Below are 21,810 nucleotides of genomic sequence, written 5' to 3'. Positions count from 1 at the left end.
ATTATTTTAAATTAGCTGGGCATGGTGGTGTGTACCTGTAGTCCCAGCTACTCAGGAGGCTGAGGCAGGAGGATCGCTTGAGCCCAGGAATTTGAGGCTGCAGTAAACTATGAATGCATTACTGCACTCTGGCCTGGGCAACAGAGCAAGACCTTGTCTCTAGAAAATAAATAATAAATAAAATAATAAAAGACAGAAGACAAAGATATGTTGATAGCCTTAATGGAGCAGAGGTAGCTTTAGTCCAAGGTCTGCAGAAGGGGCTATTGATGTCAAGTAAGTTGATTGATGCCAGATAACTCTGGAAAGGCTTAAGATGTTGGAAGTACCAGTTGTTGCAGAAGGTGGGGGTGAGGTGCCATTATAAAAAAGGTTTTAAGGCCAGATTCGGTGGCTCATGCTTGTAATCCTAACACTTATTGTAAGAGTTTTCTCTGGATAAACTGAATGGTCCCAGAGGAAAGAGCTCCAGGCCTTGACATGTGAAGGTTTCTGCAACTAGAAGGCCAGTTTGCCTCCTGATCGCTTTTTTTTTTCCCATTTATTTATTTTATTGCATTTTAGGTTTTGGGGTACATGTGAAGAACATGCAAGATTGTTGCATAGGTACACACGTGGCAGTGTGGTTTGCTGCCTTCCTCCCCATCACCTACATCTGGCATCTCTCCCCTTGCTATCTCTCCCCAGCTCCCCAACCCCACCATGCCTCCCCTATTTCATCCCAACTGACCCCAGTGTGTAGTGCTCCCCTCCCTGCGTCCATGTGTTCTCATTGTTCAACACCCGCCTATGAGTGAGAACATGCGGTGTTTGATCTTCTGCTCTTCTGTCAGTTTGCTGAGAATGATGGTTTCCAGGTTCATCCATGTCCCTACAAAGGACACGAACTCATCATTTTTGATGGCTGCATAAGATTCCATGGTGTATATGTGCCACATTTTCTCTATCCAGTCTATCATCAATGGGCATTTGGGTTGGTTCCAGGTCTTTGCTATTGTAAACAGTGCTGCAATGAACATTCGTGTGCACGTGTCCTTATAGTTTAACAAAGCTCACTCATCAATGAAGCCTTCTGGGCAACAAGCCTTAGTCACTCACATAGCATTTCTAGTCAGCTTTGACTTCCTCCTTCTTAACTATGGATGGGCAGTCCCAGATCCCAAGATATTTGAGGAAACTCTCCAGCACAAAAAAAGATAATAGCCATTATAATAAAAAAATATATTAAAAGTAAATTGAAGGGGAACATTAAATGGCAGCTAGTCGGGGACCTGCCCAGTGGAAATACGCTCCTTGCCTGGGATTATTCTGCCTCTAGGTATGGGGTAGTGCTTATAAGCCTGGTATTATAGTTACTTGAACACTTTTCTTGCCCCACAGAGGACAGTAGCCTCCTTAATGATTTCCTTGCTTCCTTCCTGAGTTATAGTCTCAACTCCGCAGCCAGAACTATCTTTTAGTATTGTCAGATCAAGTCCTTAAAATTGGTTGAAACCTGTAATAGATGCTAAAGAGGATAAAAAGCTGAACCTTTATAGCGCCTGCCTGCAAGGAACTTACAATGTGGTTGAGAAGATGAGAAAGAACCATGTTCCAAGTTAAGAGTGTTATGTAATATTAGGAAATGTATTTTATATATAGCATTATTATAAAATCAGTCCCCTGAGTGCCAATTGCCATAGCAGTATAGAAATTCTTTCAGTCTATGGTAGTCAGGGGAGGTTGTTGTAAAGTGATATTTGAAGTAAAACTTATGGGGATGTTTTGGATAGATTAAGGGACTGAGCAAGGGATTTGGAAGTAGTAATTGCGTTTACGTGCAGACATGAGAAAATCCAGTTTATCTTCAGGATAGACAGCGAATAAACCACAGTGCAACTGAAATATTGTAGCATAGTATTTTATATAGGTCAGTGATTTTTGAATTTTTCTTTTTAAAGCTATGAACCTTTTGTCAAAATATTAAATGGAACTCCAACTTATTAAACATGAGAACTGTAGCTTCTGTGAGTGAAGCAGGATGGGCAGAGGTTGGTCAGCATATCTGCCTGCATGGCCTCTGAGCCCTAGAGTGGCCTTTGAGGCTCTTCCATTGAACCCAGGACTCTGAGGAATACAGCTTAGAAACTGTATGTATGTAACTGTAGGCATGTTTCAAGAGCAGCTTGGTGGGAGAAGGGAAGCTGGTTGCTTTGTGTCAGTTGGTAGAACATGTTGAATATCAATTTTGATCTTCTGGTTTAGGCAATGGGGTGTTATAGAAAGTTTTTCATCAGAACCTAATATATAGTGTTTCAGGAAGACTGAAATGGTGGGGGAGGGGGTGTGTAGTTTTTGTTCTTCTTTCCTCCACCCACCCCCTAGCATAATCCTTAGAATACTACCCAGGAGTCCAGTGATGGTAGAGAGTGTTTACTTTTTTTCATATTGAAGAGCAAGGCGATGTGGCGGAAATAACTTATGGGAAGAAAGATATGAGGGCCATGTGGTGAGCACCAGCCAAGGCTAAATAGGATAATAGATATAAACGTGTTCTGATATTTATGAAAAGCCACCATGCAAAATGCTCAATACATGAGTTATAATTAATATCTCAGCAGTAATATTATGAAAGAGTAGGCAGCCTTTGAATGGAAGAAACCAGTTCAGCTTTTCATGTGTGCCGGTTCTCAGAGCATGAACTTAGCTCTCAGATGTCATTGTGACCAGCCAGCTCTCTGTTTTCCCCTCAGACCAATGACTTTCTTGTATCCTATGACAACTCTATCTTAGTCAGCTTGGGCTTCTATAAAACAATACCATAGATTGGGTGGATTAAACAACAGACATTTGTTTCTCACGGTTCTGGAGGTTGGAAGTCTGAGATCAGGGTGCCAGCATGGCTGGATTGGTTAAGACTATGTTCCTAGCTTGTGGATGGCCACCCTCCCACTGTGTACTTACTGGGCCTTCCTTTGGTCTTGTTTTTTGTTTGTTTGTTTTTTGGGACAGGGTCTCACTCTGTCACCCAGGCTGGTGTGCAGTGGCACCATCATGGCTCAATTTAACCTTGAACTCCTGGGCTCAAGCAATTCTCTCTCACCATGGCCTCATGAGTAGGGACTGCCAGCTAATTTTTTTTTGTAGAGATAGGGTCTCACTATGTTGCCCTGGCTGATCTCTAACTCCTGGCCTCAGGGAATCCTTCATTTCAAACCTCCCAAAGTGTGGGGATTACAGGCATGAGCCATCACTCCTGGCAAGTACTGTTTTTATAAGAACTAATCCCATCATGAGGGGGCCCACCCTCATGACATCATCTAAACCCAGTTTCCTCCTGAAGTTCCCACCCCCTTGAAGCTGGGACATCAATATGAATTTTAGAGGGACACAAACATTTAGCCCATCACAACCTTTCTCACTTCCCACTGTTCTCGTGTGTGGAGGGCAGGATGGGAATCCTGCTGCATGCATTCTGGGAGAATGGATGGCTGAAGCTGGGGATGCTGCCAAACATAGATTTCCTTTGTCCATGGAGGTCCTGGGCTGAAGCACAGACATCTGAGGCTCCAAGAAGGAAAAACTCAGCTAGAGAGGCAGCAACATGAAAAGACAGAGCGATACAGATGATGGAGGAAGAACTGAATGCACCAGATGTTCCCCTTCTTGAACTGGTGATCACCAGAGGATTTCATCAGCTGCCACCCTGCGGGCCTTTCCTTTACTGGCTGCTCAGGCGTGTGCTCGTTATTTATCTTGTCCTTTTGTCTGAGTTCCATGTATGTGAGCCTTTGCTTGGTGTTGATTCAGTGAGAAGTCAGAGGTGTTCAGACACCAACAAAGCGGTTGGTTCAGTGTTACTGTAGGCAAAAGAACTGAGACTAGGGTAAGATTTTTTGCTCTGAGAAAACTGGGCTGAAAAATTATTTCTGCCTGTTGGAATGTTAGAGTTCTATATCTTGAGCCACAGGGCCTACAGAGACATGTCTGGGCCTCTCTACAGCTCTCTAAGACAACAGCATATCCCCTAATAATGGAATAATGACCTCCCATAGGGTTGACTCACCAGACTGAGTTGACCACGGCTTGGTACCATAGCAATTGGATGATCTTCATAGGAGTCCATTGCCCTAGATTAATGATCCTACCAGTGCCTGGACTGCCTGTATATAGACTGGATGGGACCCCGTGTCTGGGAAGACTTCCTTTATCTTCTTAAGCCAATATGAGTTTCTCCTGGCTTGCGCTGCGGGACAACTCTGGAAGCCCCTGTTCTTGACCTGGGAACAGTTAGTTCAGAATTGTCACTGTGCTTTGCACTGCAGTGGAGAACGTGCCCCTCACATTCAGTCTGTACTAACCTTGGAGGTCTGGGGGCCTCCTGAGGAGGAGAGGGAGTTTTGGAGGCATCCCCTATCCTGACACTTCATCCAGCCCAAAGGACTTTAATTTTCATTTCATTTTTAAAACTAACAGTAAAATTAATTTTGGGGTTATAGTTTTAAAAATTTATGTCTCTGTATAGATTCATGTAATCTTCACCCCAATCAAGATAGAGATACTTCTAAGTTTTGTGTGTATCCGTAGATCATTTCTTTTTATTTGTTAAAAATTTGTTTTATGTTTCAATTAATTAATTCCCCTTTTTCTGTAACAATACTGTATCACAAATGGATGGCCTATTTTCCTTTTTATTTTTGAGTAGTATTCTGTTATATGGTTGTACCACAATTTGCTTATCCATTCACCTTGTTGAGGGATATTTGAGTCTTTTCTAATTTTGGTGATTATAATAGAGCTGTTAAACATTCATGTAGGTCTTGGTGGGAACATAACTTTCCCTTTCTCTAGGGTAAACACCTAGCTGAGGTATTGCTGGGTCTCATGGTAAGCGTATGTTTAACGTTCTAAGAGACTGCCAAATTAGTTTCCCAAGTGGCTGTGCTACTTTCCATTCCTTCAGCAACACGTGAGAAGTCTGGTGGCTCTGCATCCTCCCCAGTGCTTGGCATCTGTTGTGCTGGACCCGGTTGACTTCTGTAGGGATGGCACCAGGTTCAAGAGGCCAGAGAAGAGACCCAGAACCAGTGAACAAAACATGAGGTTTATTTGGGGGAACTTACATATGGAGATGGTCTGGTGGCTGCAGGCTGGAGAGGAGAATGATAACCATCTGTAAAAAAACATGCAGTTTATGTAGCACCCTCATTTGGCACCCTTCCCTCAGCAACCTACATGTGGCAACCCTGATTTCTTGTTATTTCTGTCAGGTGCATCTACCATACAGTGTCTAGTTGTTTTCTTTTTTTAATTTTATCTATTCTAATATGTATATAGTGGGATCTTATTTTGTGGTTTTAATTTGCATTTCCCTAACAGCTAATGATACTGAACATCTTTTCATGAGAGGCCATTATTCCAGACTTGAGAGAATAGCCTATTGTCTTGGGGAGCTTCATCAGGTGTGTTTCAATAGGCGTTGGGGCTCAAGATTCAGACTTTAAAAATCCCAGTGGGCAGAAATAATTTATTAGTCACTTCCTAGGCATGAGCCTCACTTGTGTCAGTTCCTTCTGTTAGACGAAAACACTGAACCAACTACCAAAATTTGTTGGGTTTCTTTACATGTGTTTATTTGCTTTCCATATATCCCCTTTAATCAAGTGTCCATTTGAATGGTTTCCCAGTTTTTTACTTTGTATGTTGTCTACAGCTGTTGAGATTTGAGAGTTCTTTATATGAATGTATTCTGGATACAAATCTTTTGTCAGGTGTCCTATTTGCAAGCATTTTCTCCCAGTCTGTTACTTGTCTTTTTATTCACTTAAAACTGGCTTCCACAGAGCAGGTTGAATTATGTGAAGCTCAGTTTATCAGTTTTTTTTTCTTTTATGGATTACACTTTTGATATCATACCTAGAAATTCTGTATAAACCCAGGTCACAAAGTTTTTTTTTTTTTTCTCACTCTGTCACCCAGGCTGGAGTGGAGTGGCATGATCTCAGCTCTGCAACCTCCACTTCCTAGGTTCAAGAGATTCTCCTGCCTCAGCCTCCCAAGTAGCTGGGACTACATTCATGTACCACCACCCTGGCTAATTTTTGTATTTTTAGTAGAGATGGAGTTTCACCATGATAGCCAGGCTGGTCTCAAACTCCTGACCTCAGATGATCTACCCAACATTTTCTTCTAAAAGTTTTATAGTTTTACCCTTAAACCTGTGATGCACTTTGAATTACTTTTGGCATAAGGTATAAGGTTTATTTTCATATTCATTTTGGGGTTTTGCCTGATCTGGTCACATATTACTCTCAGTAGTTCATTCTCTTTCCCTGTCGAGTTTGACTTTAGATTTCCATCAGAGTTGGAGGGGGAAACCTGCCTCACATCACAGATTGTTTTTTCATGGGAAAATAATCCCAGGATTAGGATTTTGCAGTTTGTAGTGGGGGTTTCTTCCCCTATTTCCATCCTCATTTCTGAATAGTCACCTTGCTCTGCTTTGGCTCCATGTTCAAATCTCATCTGTCTTCAGGGGCACTCCCACGCATTTCAGTTTCTATCCAGTCGTCTCCTTTCTGCACTCTGGATGTCACAGTGGTTGTGCATGGTAATTCCACATGTTATCCTAGAGAGGAGACAGAAAATTCAGAAGGAACTCAGATGAGGTAAGGCCAGGGGTGGGCAAACCATGGCTCATGGATCAAATCTGGCCCACCCCACTGTATATTACAGTTTGATTTGGGGCCATATTAAGGTGGTTGTTCCTGAGAAATACCTTGTGTCTCAATTTTTATATAACTCAGAGTATTGAAGACATATACTATTGGTAGGAATCATTGAATGTTAGCATTGAAAGAAACTTTAGAGATTGTTAGTTCACACAGCTGACATATCCAAATACCTTTTGGACCTACTTATTGTAGTTCTAGATCCTTGCTTCTCAAAGTGTGGTCTGTGGACCAGTAGTGTCAGCATCATCTTAGACCATGCTAGAAATGAAGAACCCTTATCTCTCCCCACACCTGCAGAATGGCCTGTAATTTAACAAGGTCTCTGAGTGATTCATGTGGACCTTCAAGTTTGAGAAGCACTGGTTTAGAGAATCATATAAGTAGGATCTTCTGGTTGTAACTTCCAGTTTTATTGTAAGAAACTACTTGCTTTTCAAACTGCCGGTATTCTGTTAGAGGCTGAATGATTGCTTGACAGAGATAACACTGTGACTTCCAAGAGCCCATCCAATTCTGATTTTATGATTTTCCTTCTCCTTCTCAAATAGTTTCTTCAGCATCTCTCAAGAATTACCTTCTTCATCATACCTTTCATTATACCATGAATATTCATTGAGGCCATCAGTTGTGCCTACTGTAGTTTTTCTCCTTCCAGTCACCTTATGTCTGGAACTTGTATGACCCTAATGGATGAATGCAAGCACAGGTTTTCTAAATTTACTCTTATCTCTTGTTCATCATGCTAGAAAGTCTAAGCTCAACCTAAGCTTAGTGGGTGGAGATTCAATGGGTAGAAGACTTGGGAGAGAGTAGGAAAAGCAGTCCCGTGTGAATGCCCGTGGGACCCCTACATCCTGTCTAACTTCTATTACCTGATTCTCCAGTGCAAGATAGACTTTTTCAATGTATAATAACATCCTTGTGTTCACCTGTGCTGGCGTTGGTGAAAACATTGCTACCTTTTCCAGGCAGGGGATTTAGGGACCATTTCCTTATTCTGCTTCTCAGTCTATATAATGATTTCATCTAGACATTTTCTTTATTCTTATAATGCAGTGCTTAATATATGTCTCTAGTCTTTCCTAGATTTCTCATATCCAGTGTCTCTCCTTTCTGAATCCTCAGTGCTGTTGCCAAGATTATATTCAGGATTTGCACCTCTATTTTTCACTCTTTTTAAAAGCCTTAAGTACCCTTCTACTGTCTATGTAAAACTATAGTAACTTCTTTTCCATTTTAGAACCTTCCCCATCTGTCTTCATCCTCCTCCCTTCCATCCCTTCTCCCTTCTATCCCCTTCCCTTGCTTCTGGGATTGACCTGGCCTCACCAAATCCCTTCATTTCTGTTGCTGTACCTTTCCCCCACCTTCCTCAAGTGTGCCTGCCCATCTAACTTTTCCTACAAGAGCTCTGAAGGTTTGTATCACATTGAGTCATGTTTAGAGCTGGGATGGTTATAATCTAACCCAATACCCAGGCTTCACAGAAGGGAAGAATTATACCCTTCTGTAGGGTAGGTGGCTTACTCAAGGTCATGTAGCTAAGAATGTGAATATTTGCTGTGAAATAGCATTACTATTCAGTGTAGCTTCTTTGACTTCATAATGCTTCATGCAGATTGTTTCACCTGACTTCATGAGGTGAATGTGGGATGTGTGTGGCAGGTAGTGAGAGGTGCTGGGAGGTTTATTAAACATGATTGATTGCGTTCTTTTCAAGAGAGGTAACTCAAGCCTTAGAAAGACAAAAGGATTGATCGTTTGTCTCATAATCATTTTTTAAAATTTTACTTTAAGTTCTGGGGTACACATACAGATCTTGCAAGATTGTCACATAGGTATACACATGCCATGGTGGTTTGCTGCCTTCATCTCCCCAGCACCTACATTAGGTATTTCTCCTAATGTTATCCCTCTCCAATCTCCCCACCCCCTGCTATCCCTCCCTTAGCCCCCCACCTCCCAACAGACCCCAGTGTGTGATGTTCCCCTCCCTGTGTCCATGTGTTCTCATTGTTCAACACCCACTTGTGAGTGAGAACGTGTTCGGCATAACCATTTTTAGCCTGAGGCAGAAAACCATAAATCCTTGATTCACGATTCTTCTAAATACTGGGAAACTTTTACTCCTTCTACATATGTGTGTGTGTCTATAGATATGAATCATACTGTGGGAACAGTGTTGTCTCCACCCCCCTCCTCTGCAAGACTATTTATTGCTTTATAATAGATGTGTATATTTTGGGGTGCATGCGATAATTTGACACATTCATATAGATTGTAAAGATCAAATCAGGGTGACTGGGACATTCATCACCTTAAATAAGTACCTTTTCTTTCTACTAGGAATGCTCTTTTAATGTCTGTAGTCTTCCTGCTTACATGATATATTAATCATTTAGAGGAGAGTCTGGATTAGATATTAGTGGAGAGTGGTAAAATTGACCAGAGTTGGGTTTATACTGTTGTATTTTTACCTTGCCATCCACCTTTTCCTCTGTTTATACTTAAAGAGAAGACGATTCTAATACTTGTTTTTATCATGCCGTGAGTGATATAGAGGAGAAAGCAGCCGAAAGCAGCGGATGATTATTAGTAGTGGTACTCATCTTGCTTCATAAATCACCCCTTCGGGCCCCTTAATCATTTAGGTTGTTGTTCAGCTCCCTGTGACCTGTCAACATGCTCCCGGTCAGAGAAAAGTGATGGCTGTATTTCCGGGCCTGTCTCATCTCCTCTCTACAGGGAGCAGCCACCACTTGGAGCTCCCCTGAGTACACAGCCCGAAATTGCCTGCACTTGAGGCTGCCACTGCCTTCCATGCAAAGGCCTGTTTAACTTGCCCTCTGCCATCATGCTGGTCTCCTGGCACTGTGGAAATGCCGCCTCTTCACAGAACATCTGTGTGTGCATGAACCTCTCTTCCACCTTCGCAACGGTTCAAACAGCAATGAGCTTGAATATTTCCTGCCCCAAAGCCTTCCTTAAGTTCAGAAAGTCTCTTTACTATGTTTTTCTGATCTCACTGGTATTTTGTGCCCTTCCCAGGTTATTGACATGTGTCCCTGGGTGTGGAATGTTCCTGATCCTGTGAAGTTAATTTCCAATAAGTTCTTCTTCCTCTTTTTGCTTTCCGTTACAAGATGGGGTTTGCGTGCTCATGAGGGAGCTCATTAACCATGTATTGAATGAATGGAGGGATGAATGAATAATTTTATTTCCTGGAGCCATGATTCTGAGCTACTAAAAAAGACACAAGTGTTGGGCAACGTAACAAGCACAGAGCTGAGAGTCGGGAGATGCAGGTTCCAGATACAGGTTTTCTGCTAATGAACCTGGGAAGTCGCTTATCCCTGGGCACTGGTTTCTTCATCTATAAAATGAAAAGCTTGGTCAACACGGGTGGTCTCAAACATTTCGGAAACAAGGATTCCTCTGAAATTTTTAATGAACTATTTCAGGTTGGTTGTAGTGGCTTAAAACGCCTGTAACCCTAACACTTTGGGAGGCCAACGTGGGAGGATTGCTTGAGCTCAGGATTTCGAGATCAGTCTGGGCAACATAGCTAAACCCTGTCTCTATTTAAATAACTAAATAATAATAAAGAAATATTTCAGATATAAAAAATGTATGAAACGTAAGGTATATGAGTACCTAATGCCTACCACTCTGAATTCCTCCCAAAGTAATACTTTTTATTTTAGCAGCTTTTGATTTAGAAAACGGATGACAATAACTAGCAATAGCACTTTCATAAGAATCTATCTTGTTACAGTAATAGCTATACTTGAAAAATAATATAGCTATTGATTAAGACACACATATGATTAAGACACATTGGTTAGTCTATGGCAATTCTTAATGCAAATAAAAATGTATAATAACCCTTGCTTTTGTGGCCTAGAGCAGTGTTTCTGAATTGCATGATCCACATTACTGTGTGCATTTTTTAAAATGCCAACTTTTGGCTTTACTCCTGATCTGCTGAATAAACATTTCTGAAGCCTGGGTCTGGGATCATGCCTTTTTATCAGGTATTCCAAATGGGATTTAGAACTTGAGATTTAGATCTCCTTGGTCTACAAAGTTGGATGATACTTCATTTCTATTTAATGACAATGAGTATTTCTTTAAAAAGTAGCCTCTCTGGTTCCTTTTGAGTATTTTGCAGATTGCAGAGATTTTATTTATACCCAATTTTCAATAATATGTCTATTGCGAAAAATAACGTATGCTGGGATTGAGGTAGGTAAATGGGAAATAAATGTCTCTACCCAGTGTTTCTAAGACTTCTCATAGTTATTCTGCAGTTTGGATTCATTTCAAACTTCAAATGTCATGCTGGCATTTCTGAGATTATGTGAAACAATACAAGTCACATCAGTGTCAGAGACTGCCATGTTCTCAGGCACTCTGTCCCCCAGATTCTGGTTTCATAGGCATAAGAGCCAGAACTTAAGGAAGCTGAGTAGCCCAGAGAATAGAAGTTCATCACACAACCATCCCCCAAAATTCATTACTCCTAACTGTACTGTCAAATCATTATGGATGGCTTTGACCAAAGTGACAGCTGTACAGGATTTCACTTTTTTTTTTTTTTTTGAGATGGAGTTTTGCTCTTGTTGCCCAGGCTGGAGTGCAATGGCATGATCTCAGCTCACTGCAAACCTCTGCCTCCAGGGTTCAAGCAATTCTCCTGCCTCAGCCTCCCAAGTAGCTGGGAATACAAGCATGCGCCACCATGCCCAGCTAATTTTGTAATTTTAGTAGAGATGCGATTTCTCTATGTTGGCCAGGCTGGTCTTGAACTCCTGACCTCAGGTGATCCGCCTGCCTCGGCCTCCCAAAGTGCTGGGATTGCAGGTGTAAGGCACCACACTCAGACCAGCATAGATAAGGTACTCAGTACTGTGCTGTGGACCATGGACCATGTAAGGAAGATAAGTTCTTCTTAAATTCTTTGCACTATGGAATGGAATCCGGATTTTAATAACTTGGTAATTAACTTCTGGAAAGCTTACTTTATATACAGTGCCTTTTCTTGGTTTCTGTCAATAAACACTGTCAACTATATTCATTACTTTATTTGACATTTATTTATCACTCTCCTATGTCCTGGTCTTTTTTCTTGGGTAGAAATGTGTGTCAGTCATATTTCTTGCTCTTATGAAAGGCATGGTCTGTGGGGTAAATAAATAAGCAACCAATCAACAGTGAGTGATAATAGAGGCTTGCATATTGCTGTAGTAACCAACTCTGTGGGAGGATACGGGAAGCGGGAGTTGGCTTTATGTGTAGAAGTGTGAGCAGATATTTCAAGAATAAACAGGAGTTCACCAGGCAGATGGTGTGGGGAGGGCATTTTAGACATAGGGAATAGCAAATGCAATTACATGGAAGTGTGGAAATGTATGGCATGTTTAACTTGCATGTGGGGGAGTTCCAGAAATATCCTTTTGTGAGCAGAATTTAAGTAGACTTGCCGAGAGAACAAATGTGTTTGTTACATGGTGTTTTCAGATTTTCCATTTTTGTATTGTGGTAAAATATACATGACATAAAATTTGCCTTTTAACTCTTTTTTAAGTGTACAGTTCTGTGGCATGAAGTACATTTACATTGCTGTACAACCATCACCACCATCCATCTCCAAAACTTTCTCATCTTGTAAAAATGAAACTCTGTACCTATTAAACAACTTTCCATTTCTCCTTCTTAGCCAGCCACCATACTACTATTTGTCTCTATGAGTTTGACAACCCTAGGGACCTCATATAAGTGGAATCCTAGAATATCTTCCATTCTCCCATTTGTTACCAAGGTTCATCCATGTTGTAGCATATGTCAGAATGTCCTAATTTTTTAAGGCTGAATAATATTCTGTTGTATGTAGACACTACATTTTGGGAATCCATCCATCCATTGATAGACATTTAGGTTGCTTCTGCCTTTTGGTTATTGTGAGTAATACTGCTGTGAACATGGGTATACACAGATTTTATATCTTACTGCCTAAATTTTTAGACTCTCAATACATGCAAAAGGACTTTCTGAAAATTCTTTATGAGATAGTACCTTTGGCTGAGGTGCTTATGGTTTTGTTGTGAGGATCTGTTCACCCTCATGAAACCAAGACTGTAGTCAATATGATTAGAATGTCCAGCAGCACTATCAGAGTTCACTTTTAAATTTCCTTTCAAATCATTTGCAAGAAGCAGAGCTGCAAAGCTTCTTCTAGAAAGGCAGTGAACACAGTCAACAACTTACAGAGCCTGGTATACTGTTTGTTTGCCTTTGCAAACTGAATCCTCTCCCCTTGGTGAAGTTGCCTCTGAATACCTTGACTCATAAGCAGGTCTTGGCTCACATCTGTAAGCATTGCAGAGACAGTGAGAAGGACTTGGCAAAGTGAATTTCATGGTTAAGAATGAGGGAGACCTGCTTCCTATGAAGCAGATGACAGAGTGTATTACCAGCCAAATTATTTCTGGCCAAGGTGACTGAAGAACCAAGGATCCTGTTTTTTTCTCTTCCCTCTCCTCCCCTCCCCTCCCCTCCCTTCTCCTCTCCTTGTGTGTGTGTGTGTGTGTGTGTGTGTGTGTGTGTGTTGTGTGTGTGTGTGTGCACACGCGCGTGTGTTAAAAATCAAACATCCAGGGATTCTTTAGTGAGCTACACGTTTTTGTGAAAACAGACTGTTAAATGTGTGAAGAGCATCTGAGAGCCCCAGCCCTTCCCCTGGACTCTAAGTAATTCTATTCCTTCTATTTCTCCAGTACAGCCTCAAGCTCAGGGCTGGCTGGCCCCTTCATGAGATGCCCACTCTGCTATTGCAGACCTCAGCTTCTTCTTCTTGGATACTCAGTGACCAAGATGGAGATACACAGGGCTAGGAGGCAGTTTGGGAAGTTGGGAAAAAGGAAGCACTGGGGTGTCAGGAGATGATTACAAATAAGACTGCTTATCTGTCAGCAGCTCTCCAACTTCTCATCAATGTTCTTACTCATATCTTCCGTTGAGTGTTCACTCCTGGCTCCTGTTGGATCCTCCTCCCAGCTTCCCCTTCCTGGACCTCACCGATAGGCACAGCACATTAAGTTCCAAGGCCACTATTCCGAAACAAGGTCCAAGGCTCTGTTTGTGAACCCCAAACACTTTTCCCTCGGACTTTCCAGTCTGCAGGTGGTGTTCCAGGACTTGCATTGTTTTGTTCCCTGAAAGGTCAAGTCCTGTAGGGCTTCATTTGTCCTGGCTGGTGGGGCTCTGGCTGGCCAAGCAAATGCATCAGCTCAGCCTGGCCATATTCAGGGAGGGCCAGGCCCGTTGGCACACACTGCAGGGCTGGCATGGGCTTTGTGGGAGGCTGGCCTGAGCCACAGACGGTGGCACCGGCAGTACTGTTTGTTCTTCAGCCCCTGGCAAAGCCTGAACAGATTGGATTCCTGTCCTGCGGAACACAGATGCTTCCTCCAAAGCCCACCTGCCCAGGCAGTGCTCCACCTTGGAGCAGCACAGTTTGGGGAAAAGGAGGACTTGTCCCTGAGAGCCCCTGCTCTTCTCCATTTTTATGTTACTCCATTATCTCCCCTCGGTCCAAATTCATTTTCTCCCCACTCAGTGAACACAATAACATGTTGTCCAAGTGAAGTGTAATTGCCATGTAAACAAATGGCTTAATGATAATAAATATTTAAGCATTTTCAGATACTTGATTTCCCTTTATTTTCATAGTTTCCAACAGAATTGCAAGTTAATTTTAATTTTTCTGTTGGCAAGGGTATGGGACATCTGACCAACAGGCAGGTGGGGAAGATGCAGAGTGTGTCCAACCTAAGGGCCCTTTTTGTAAATAGCACTCAGGCAATTCTGGCAACCGTGATGGGACCTAGAGGCCTATTTCCTGCCTCTCTTGTCCATCTTCATTTTGAAGCACTCTAGAGCATTCCACCAGCTGTTGTAAGGAGCACCTGTGTTGTCACCATCATTGAGGTTTTGGGAGATATCATTTGGTCATGCTTTTTTCCATGCAGTCACTGTGCACACAGACCCTGTAAGAGCCACTGGGAAGTATGTGCATGGTGATTAAATTAAAGGCCTGTTTCCAGTTCTAAAGAGAAAGTTTAGTTGCACTTTTGAGTTCTTCAGATGAAGATATTAAAAGGTATGGCCAAGCCTGCCAAAACACTAACTGTAGAAATAGGTAAGGTTTCAGATACACAAGCAAGGAGCTGGCTGGGTGCTTCTTGCTGTGCTTGGGTGAGAAATCATGATTAATAAAGGCCACAGAGAGAGTGAAACCAACAGGGAGCTGGACCAAACCAGAAAGAGAGTTATGGTCAACTGCAGCATTCTCCCAGAAATACAAGGCATTGCAGGTTATGGCATAGAGGGCAGTATATTCTCTAAAACTAGGACTGGGGAGAATGATGTAGTATTTTGCAGAGGTAGGTATTTGATATTTCTGCTTTGATTTGATTGTTAGAAAACAGAAGTATATGGAACAGATGAAAGTGATATACTGTAAGAGACAAAAGACAATGAAACAGTTGAGATCCAGCCTCAAAGGTTTTGTCCTCTTCTGGATGTTTCTGGGACTGTCTTATGCCTTTAGCTTCCACCTGGGTACATCAGACACACTCTTCTGTACTCCTTTAGCTGGCAGGAGCAGCCTTTTAGACTTGTTCAGAAGGGAGGTGCAGCTGGCAGGTTGTGTTTATTAAAGCCCAAGTGAGTGGAGGTAAATGCAGGTGTGGTCAGGAAATGTAGCTGGTTCACCTCTCCCAGTAGGCACAAGGCCAAAGTCAGCCAACTTGCAGATTGTCATGCCGGTTCTCCCACCCAGAGGTTATTTGAGTTCATCCAGCGCTGCGGCCGAGCAGAATGCTGCAATCAGGGTGACACACTGCAAACGGGAGCCGTGTCCCCAAGTGCATGCCAATCAAACCAACTTTAACCTTCACTGGTTTGTGGCTGCTGACCTAGAGAGGAATTTGTTAAATGGCTGAGGTCCTGTCCTACCTAAGCCAGACTCCAGTGCAAAAAGACTCTTCTCCCCATCCTGTCAGATGCACCTCTCCTTCTCTGTCTCCATCTCTCTCTCTGCCTCCCCTTGTCCCTTTACTCTTTACTGTTAATTGGCCTGGGGTTCCCAGGCTGAAGCAGAGTTTCCTTTTGTCCCTGTGTGTTTGCTGCTCTGGTTTGCTCTTCTTCTAAGGCCTCTTGGTAAAAGAAGAGCTGCTGACAGGGTAGAGTGGAGGTGGGGAAGTGACCACCAGGCTGGGGAGTGATGTAGGTTGCTGTCACCGGAATGCTCAAATGAGCTGTGACCAGAAACTGCCCTGACAATGTGAAGAAGGATCTTTTACCTCAGTTAGCAAGGCCATATTCTTGTAGAGACAAGGATGTTTCTTGTAGAAACAAACAGCTAAGAAGTATCAACAATAACTCTGTACAGTGGGATAGAAGATCCCTGAGATTTTAGTGAAAAGGATAGACATAAGACAGCAGGAAGCTCTGAGTTGAGTTTGTAACATCAGAATATTAAAAGACACATCCAAGAGAAAGTTCTAGATTTCTAGTGAGATTTCCACAGCAGGCTATGTTTTTATCTCATTAGGATGGATTAGGTTCGTGCCTATCAACACTAACTGTAGAAATAATTAGGTTTCAGATGCACTGTCAAGGTGCTAGGTACCTTCTTACAGGCTTGAGTGGCAGCATGGTAGGAGAAGATCTTGAGTGGGAAAGGTCCCAGAGAAGAGATGTGGGTTGGCTTTGAGTCTTGTGTTCCTTGTTGTTTATTCTATAGCCCAGATGATTGATTAGAGAGCTTGCAAGTTAAGTTCGCTAGGTGGTGTTAGTAAGATGGGAACCAGATGAAAATGGTTTTAATAAACTGGAGAAGTGCTCAAAATGAAGTTCACTGAGGAGGCTGTAGAATTATACCACCAGATATAAATAACTGCACAAGTGTAAGGGATGGCTATGAATGAGCAAATGTACCAGAAAGGACTGAGGTTGAGGATGAGGCCAACATCCATCAGCAGTGCAGGGCTGTGGTTAGAGCATCCCTGCCTAGGACTACAAATAAGAGTTGAAAATACAGGACTTGTCACTATGTACCCTGTGAATGTGTATGATTATCTGTCAATTAAAAATATAATTAAATAAAATTTAGCAAATATAGGGTTTGTGAGGCCATATCTTTTCTAGATATGCCAAAATCTTCAGGCTAACAGGGCTGTGGGTAGACTTGTAGACTGACTCACAGTTAAAGGAAATTTGGAATTAAACTTGTGGAGAATAATTTAGAATTCATAATTATCTTTCAGTGTATAAAAAACCTTGGTGTGAAGATTGGTGCCAGCTGTTAGTCTTCACTGAGGATGGAATGGCATTTCAGCAGCCTTTGATGAGAAACTAGGAATACTTGCCTGACTGTGGAAGTCATTAAATGATAGAATGAGTTATTGAGGGAAGGTTCTGACTTTGTTTATGGGGTATTCCAAGTAGGCTATGTTTTCATCTCATGAGGGTAGATGAGGTCCATTCCCATGGCCCTGCCTAATGGCTGAGAAGTGGTACTGACTATTTGGAGTCCCATTTCTAACCCAGAGATTGCCTGAGCCCTGCCTGCAGGCATCTACCTGCTTCTATATCCCCTGAAGTATTCCTTACCCCCAGGAGCTGCTTTCCATACCTGTCTGGGAACCTCTTTTCCAGGCATGGGCTAGCCAGGTCTGTGGAGATACACTGGTCTAATCAGATTGCACTTTCTTTTTGTTTTCTTCTTTCTTGCAGTACGAGTTTAAAGCCAAGAACATCAAGAAGAAGAAAGTGAGCATTATGGTTTCAGTGGATGGAGTGAAAGTGATTCTGAAGAAGAAGAAAAAGGTAAGTGGCTCTGAACCAGAAACTGAGGTAAAGAGGAAAGGAGGGGAGGTAGGCATAGGGTACCTTTTTTATTCTGGGTCCCCCTCCAGATAGAATCCCTCCCTTATCTGGCAAGCTCTTCTGCTTTGGGCAGCAACAGTGCTGAGAGGCTGCAGCAGAGCACAGGGTGAGGTGGGAGCAAAGGCTAGTCACCAGTTGGCTCAGTCAGTCCTGGTACCCCTGGTAACAGGGAGTTACTTCCTGTCTTCCATGCCTTTAAACCCCCTCCCCATTTTCATACCTTTACCTTTGAGTCTCAATGGTAGGAAATACTTTCAATTTTAGTGAGAATAACAGGCTTCGGTGGGATTGGGCAGTGAGAGGAGGCTCCCTCAGCAGCTGTCCCCTTCGATTTCAAGAGCAACCTTCATTCCCACTCCATGTACCATGCAGCCCCCCTTGTGTGTCCTTGCATCCTCCTGTTGCAGCCCGTATTTACATAGTCCCTCAAGACCCAGCCACTGCTATTGCTCTGTGTGCAAGAATGGTAGGGTGTGGCCAGGGTGGGAGGACAGACAGGGGGATTGATCCGTTCAGTGCGCATTCCTCTGAGTTGGGGAGAGACAAGGAAGTGAGCATATGTTGTTTAAACACTTGTCTGTTTTGTATTAATTGAATGTGGTTGTGGCAGAGTAACATTAACCCCTTGGAAAGGTTAGATTCGTATAGTGGGAGGATGTGTGTTTTCAAAAAGAAACAGAAAAGAGTTTTGATGATTGAGGATATGTGAGGAGTCCTTTTTGTCCTTGTTTCTCAATTCTGCTGATGCTTTTATTTTTTATTTATGATGCCCTTGTTTTACATGTATTGATGGTATCATCATATCACAGTCCTATATAGACCTCTTGAGCTTCTTTTGGTTCCAAATCTCAGTTGCTCTTAATTCAAATGGGACTTAAAGCAGACCTTGAATCTCGGGGCTAGAGGGAGAGACTGTGGAGGTCATGGAAGCAGAGACAAATGCATCATAGTAGGCAACATAAATTTGAAGAACCACATAATTGAGAGGGATCTTAAAGGGGACTTGTCATATCAATCCAAGGGCTAAAGTCTTCTTTATAACATCCTTACAAGGGGGATTGTCCAGTGTATAATTGGACACCTGTAGTGATGGGAAATTTACTACTTCCTGAGGCAGCCCCTTTTCTCTCTGGGTGGTTACAAAGGTCTCTCATATATTAATCCAAAACTTGTTCTTTCATGCTCCCTCAATACTTTCATTGGTAGTTTTAGAAAGTGTTTTACGGCTATGATCTTGGAAGTATGTAGAAAAAAGATATACTGTTTATAAAGAACCAGCTTCTTCAAAATTCACAAGTGTAGGGGATTAAATATCTTTGCCTTTATAAACCTTTACTATGTGCATGGGTGCCATCTTGTTCTTCCTCTGGGGCCCTGTGTTTTGCCTCTTCCCCTGTCACACAGTGGATAGTCACGGGACAGTCTTTAGGGTATTGTTCTCTAGGAGCTCCTGAGCAGGGTAGTTGCTGAAGCAAGCTGAGGCCTGTCAAGCCCCTGGACCCCAGTTAAAGAAGTCGTGGATGACAACAATGTGAAATTGAGCAAGAGATATTCTCAGAAGGAAAAAATGGGCTAATTTTGACACTTGTGTAAGATTACTTTCCTTAGCCCTTCCTGTGAGGGGACTGGTAGCTCAGGGCCCTCATGGAACAGCCTATAAAATGATTGCTGTTTGTGGGCACTTTCCAGGCTGCACGATGCTTTCACACCTGTCAGCACCCAGCCCTTCAGCAGTCTCTGCGGACCTTTCTCTTGGTCAGCATTATGGCACCCAGTCACCTGGGAGAAGCAGCCACACAGATGGTTTTCTCACTGAGCGGCCCACCAGGGGCCGAGCTGTCAGTCTTTCAGGTCAGAAGTTCAGACTCATCCGTTTCGAACCTGTAAGCCTTAGGAGGCTAACTCACACTGACAAAGCTCAAAAGAGGCTGATGTATGAACTAAACCAAGAGTTTCTTAATTCGCTCTGTGACATACAACAATCTCCTGGACCAGATACTCATGTTATCCTGACAAGCATGTTTTCTTTCCACTAGAGGCAAGTGATAGGAGAAGGCAAATTATTAGAGGGTTGCTGGATGAGCACAGAAATGGAGCAGTCAGCTCATTGTATGACAGGCTTCAGGCTCCACAATAAACGGGCCCACTGAATCTTTCTAGTGGCCCTACTGGGCAGATGCTCTTCCTGGAGTCTGTCCGACAGACTGCCAGGGTTTGCTTCTGTGTCTCTCCGACTTCTATAGTTCCATAGCTGACTCTCTCAGAATCTTTCCACCACCCCACTACACATCCACTTCTGACTGACATATCTTTGTTTACTTTCTTCTTCTTCTTTTTCTTTTTTTTTGAGACAGAGTTTCGCTCTTTTGCCCAGGCTGTAGTGAAATGGAGTGATCTCGCTTCACTGCAACCTCCACCCCCAGTTCAAGTGATTCTCCTGCCTTAGCCTCCTAAGTAGCTGTGATTACTGGTGCCTGCCCCCATGCCCAGCTGATTTTTGTATTTTTATTAGAGATGGGGTCCCACCATGGTGGCCAGGTGGTCTCGAACTCCTGACCTCAGGTGATCCACTCACCTCAGCCTCCCAAAGTGCTAGTATTATAGGAGTGAGCAACTGAGCCCAGCCTGTTACTTTCAATTAGGTTAAATTTAAAGGCCTACTGTTGTAGGGGCTGCTCTGTCTCTTTCAGGTATCTTCGTACACCTCTAATATTGTCCATCATGGGGCAACTTCATAGTTTTGCCCTTAGGGCACAGACCTACTTCCCACCTCACTGTCTCTCCCATGTATCTTTACCATATGTGGTGGCTTCCCCACTGTGCATGTGAGAAAACTGAGGTTGGATCACATAACACATAAAGGCAGTGGTGTGCTGAGGTATCACCTGGAGAGAGGTCGTCCCTGCTCCACTAAGCACATTAAAGCCAGGCTGGAGTAGCATCTCCCTGAGGGAGTACCTGGGACCTCGCAACTCACTTTGAAACTACATCCTGGGTAATCTCCAGTGTGGCTTCACCCACCTACTGGCCCAGAAAAAAGATGGTCTAACAGGTCTTTCCTAGATCCGATTCTTCTGAAGCCAGGCTTGGAAAAGGGGAGCCTCCCATCTTGTTTCCTGCACCCACGCTTAGTGTCCATTTCAGGGCCATGGCTGTGATTTGAATAATGACTTTAATCATGGGGTTCATTTTACACTATCTCTGACAGATAAATGCACATTAACAGCAATCAGCCTTTTTGTTTTCTTGTTCTCATGTGATAGTTCTCTGGTATCTGAGTGCTACCCCCACACTCACACACATGCACACTTTCTCTCTCTCTCTCTGCTTGCAGAATTGAGAGAGGTGAGAGTAGTAGATATGACATTATGTAAATGCACAATTTTTTCCAAGGAAATGGAATACTTGGCAAATTTCACCAATCACCATAATGATTAGGTTAAGAACTAGAGCTCTTGCCAGGTAGCTGTAGGTGTAGAGACAGCCATAGCTTGTAATCAGCCCTAAGGGAGTGGTACCATGTACAGCCTGTACATGGGTACCTGTGCCAGGCTAGTGGGCAAAAATGTTAAATAGCCCTCTCCTTCAATAATTAGCTTGTTGATTTTCACTGGGTCAGTGTGATGGGTTGGGAGGAACCCCTAGCCCAGATGAGAAGACCCGGGTTTCAGTCTTGGCCCTACCCTTCCTGGCCTGTGATTTTAAGCATGTTATTTTGTCTCTCTCAGCTTCAACTTGTGGGAGTTCAATTAGGTGATCACTTTAACTTTTCTAGCTCAAATACTCTGTGCCAGCTCTGGAACCATGCTTTTTGGTGTTTGTGTATATATATGAGTCACCTGTATGTATTTAGGTCTTTGAGAGCCTACTGGACTCAAAACAAAGAACAAAACAGTCCTTGGAGTCTCAGTGGATCACTGTGTTGTTGTTTCCCAACCCTCTAGGGCAGAAGGAGACCCTTTGAGGGTCAACGTCTCTGAGGCAGCCACCCAGCCTCCTCTCTCTCCCAGACTGTCTGTAACTGGTGAATGGTGATGTGTTTCCTGGCTGAGAACTGTGTTTATAGGGAGTCCCTGCCCTCCAGGGAACTTTTGAAGGGCAGGAGCCATCTTTGTAAGCCCAGCACTTGCTTGGACACCTGACA

General features: G+C 43.0%; 1 protein-coding gene across 4 annotated transcripts in view; it reads left to right on the top strand.

Annotated features, from left to right (window-relative positions):
• NOS1AP (nitric oxide synthase 1 adaptor protein) overlaps nucleotides 1–21,810 on the top strand; it is a 299,267-nt gene that overhangs the window by 199,067 nt on the left and 78,390 nt on the right. For all 4 annotated transcript variants that reach the window (XM_032291581.1, XM_032291580.1, XM_032291582.1 and 1 more), the window contains one exon: nucleotides 17,514–17,606. In XM_032291581.1, the coding sequence (XP_032147472.1) occupies nucleotides 17,514–17,606 (93 nt within the window). The remainder of the gene's footprint in view (nucleotides 1–17,513; nucleotides 17,607–21,810) is intronic.

Source organism: Sapajus apella, unplaced genomic scaffold, assembly GCF_009761245.1.
Source record: "Sapajus apella isolate SASKATOON/1434 unplaced genomic scaffold, GSC_monkey_1.0 scaffold25, whole genome shotgun sequence".
Classification (NCBI taxonomy): domain Eukaryota; kingdom Metazoa; phylum Chordata; class Mammalia; order Primates; family Cebidae; genus Sapajus; species Sapajus apella.
Note: the sequence above shows the minus strand (reverse complement) of the source record. Positions and strands in the feature narration are given on the sequence as shown.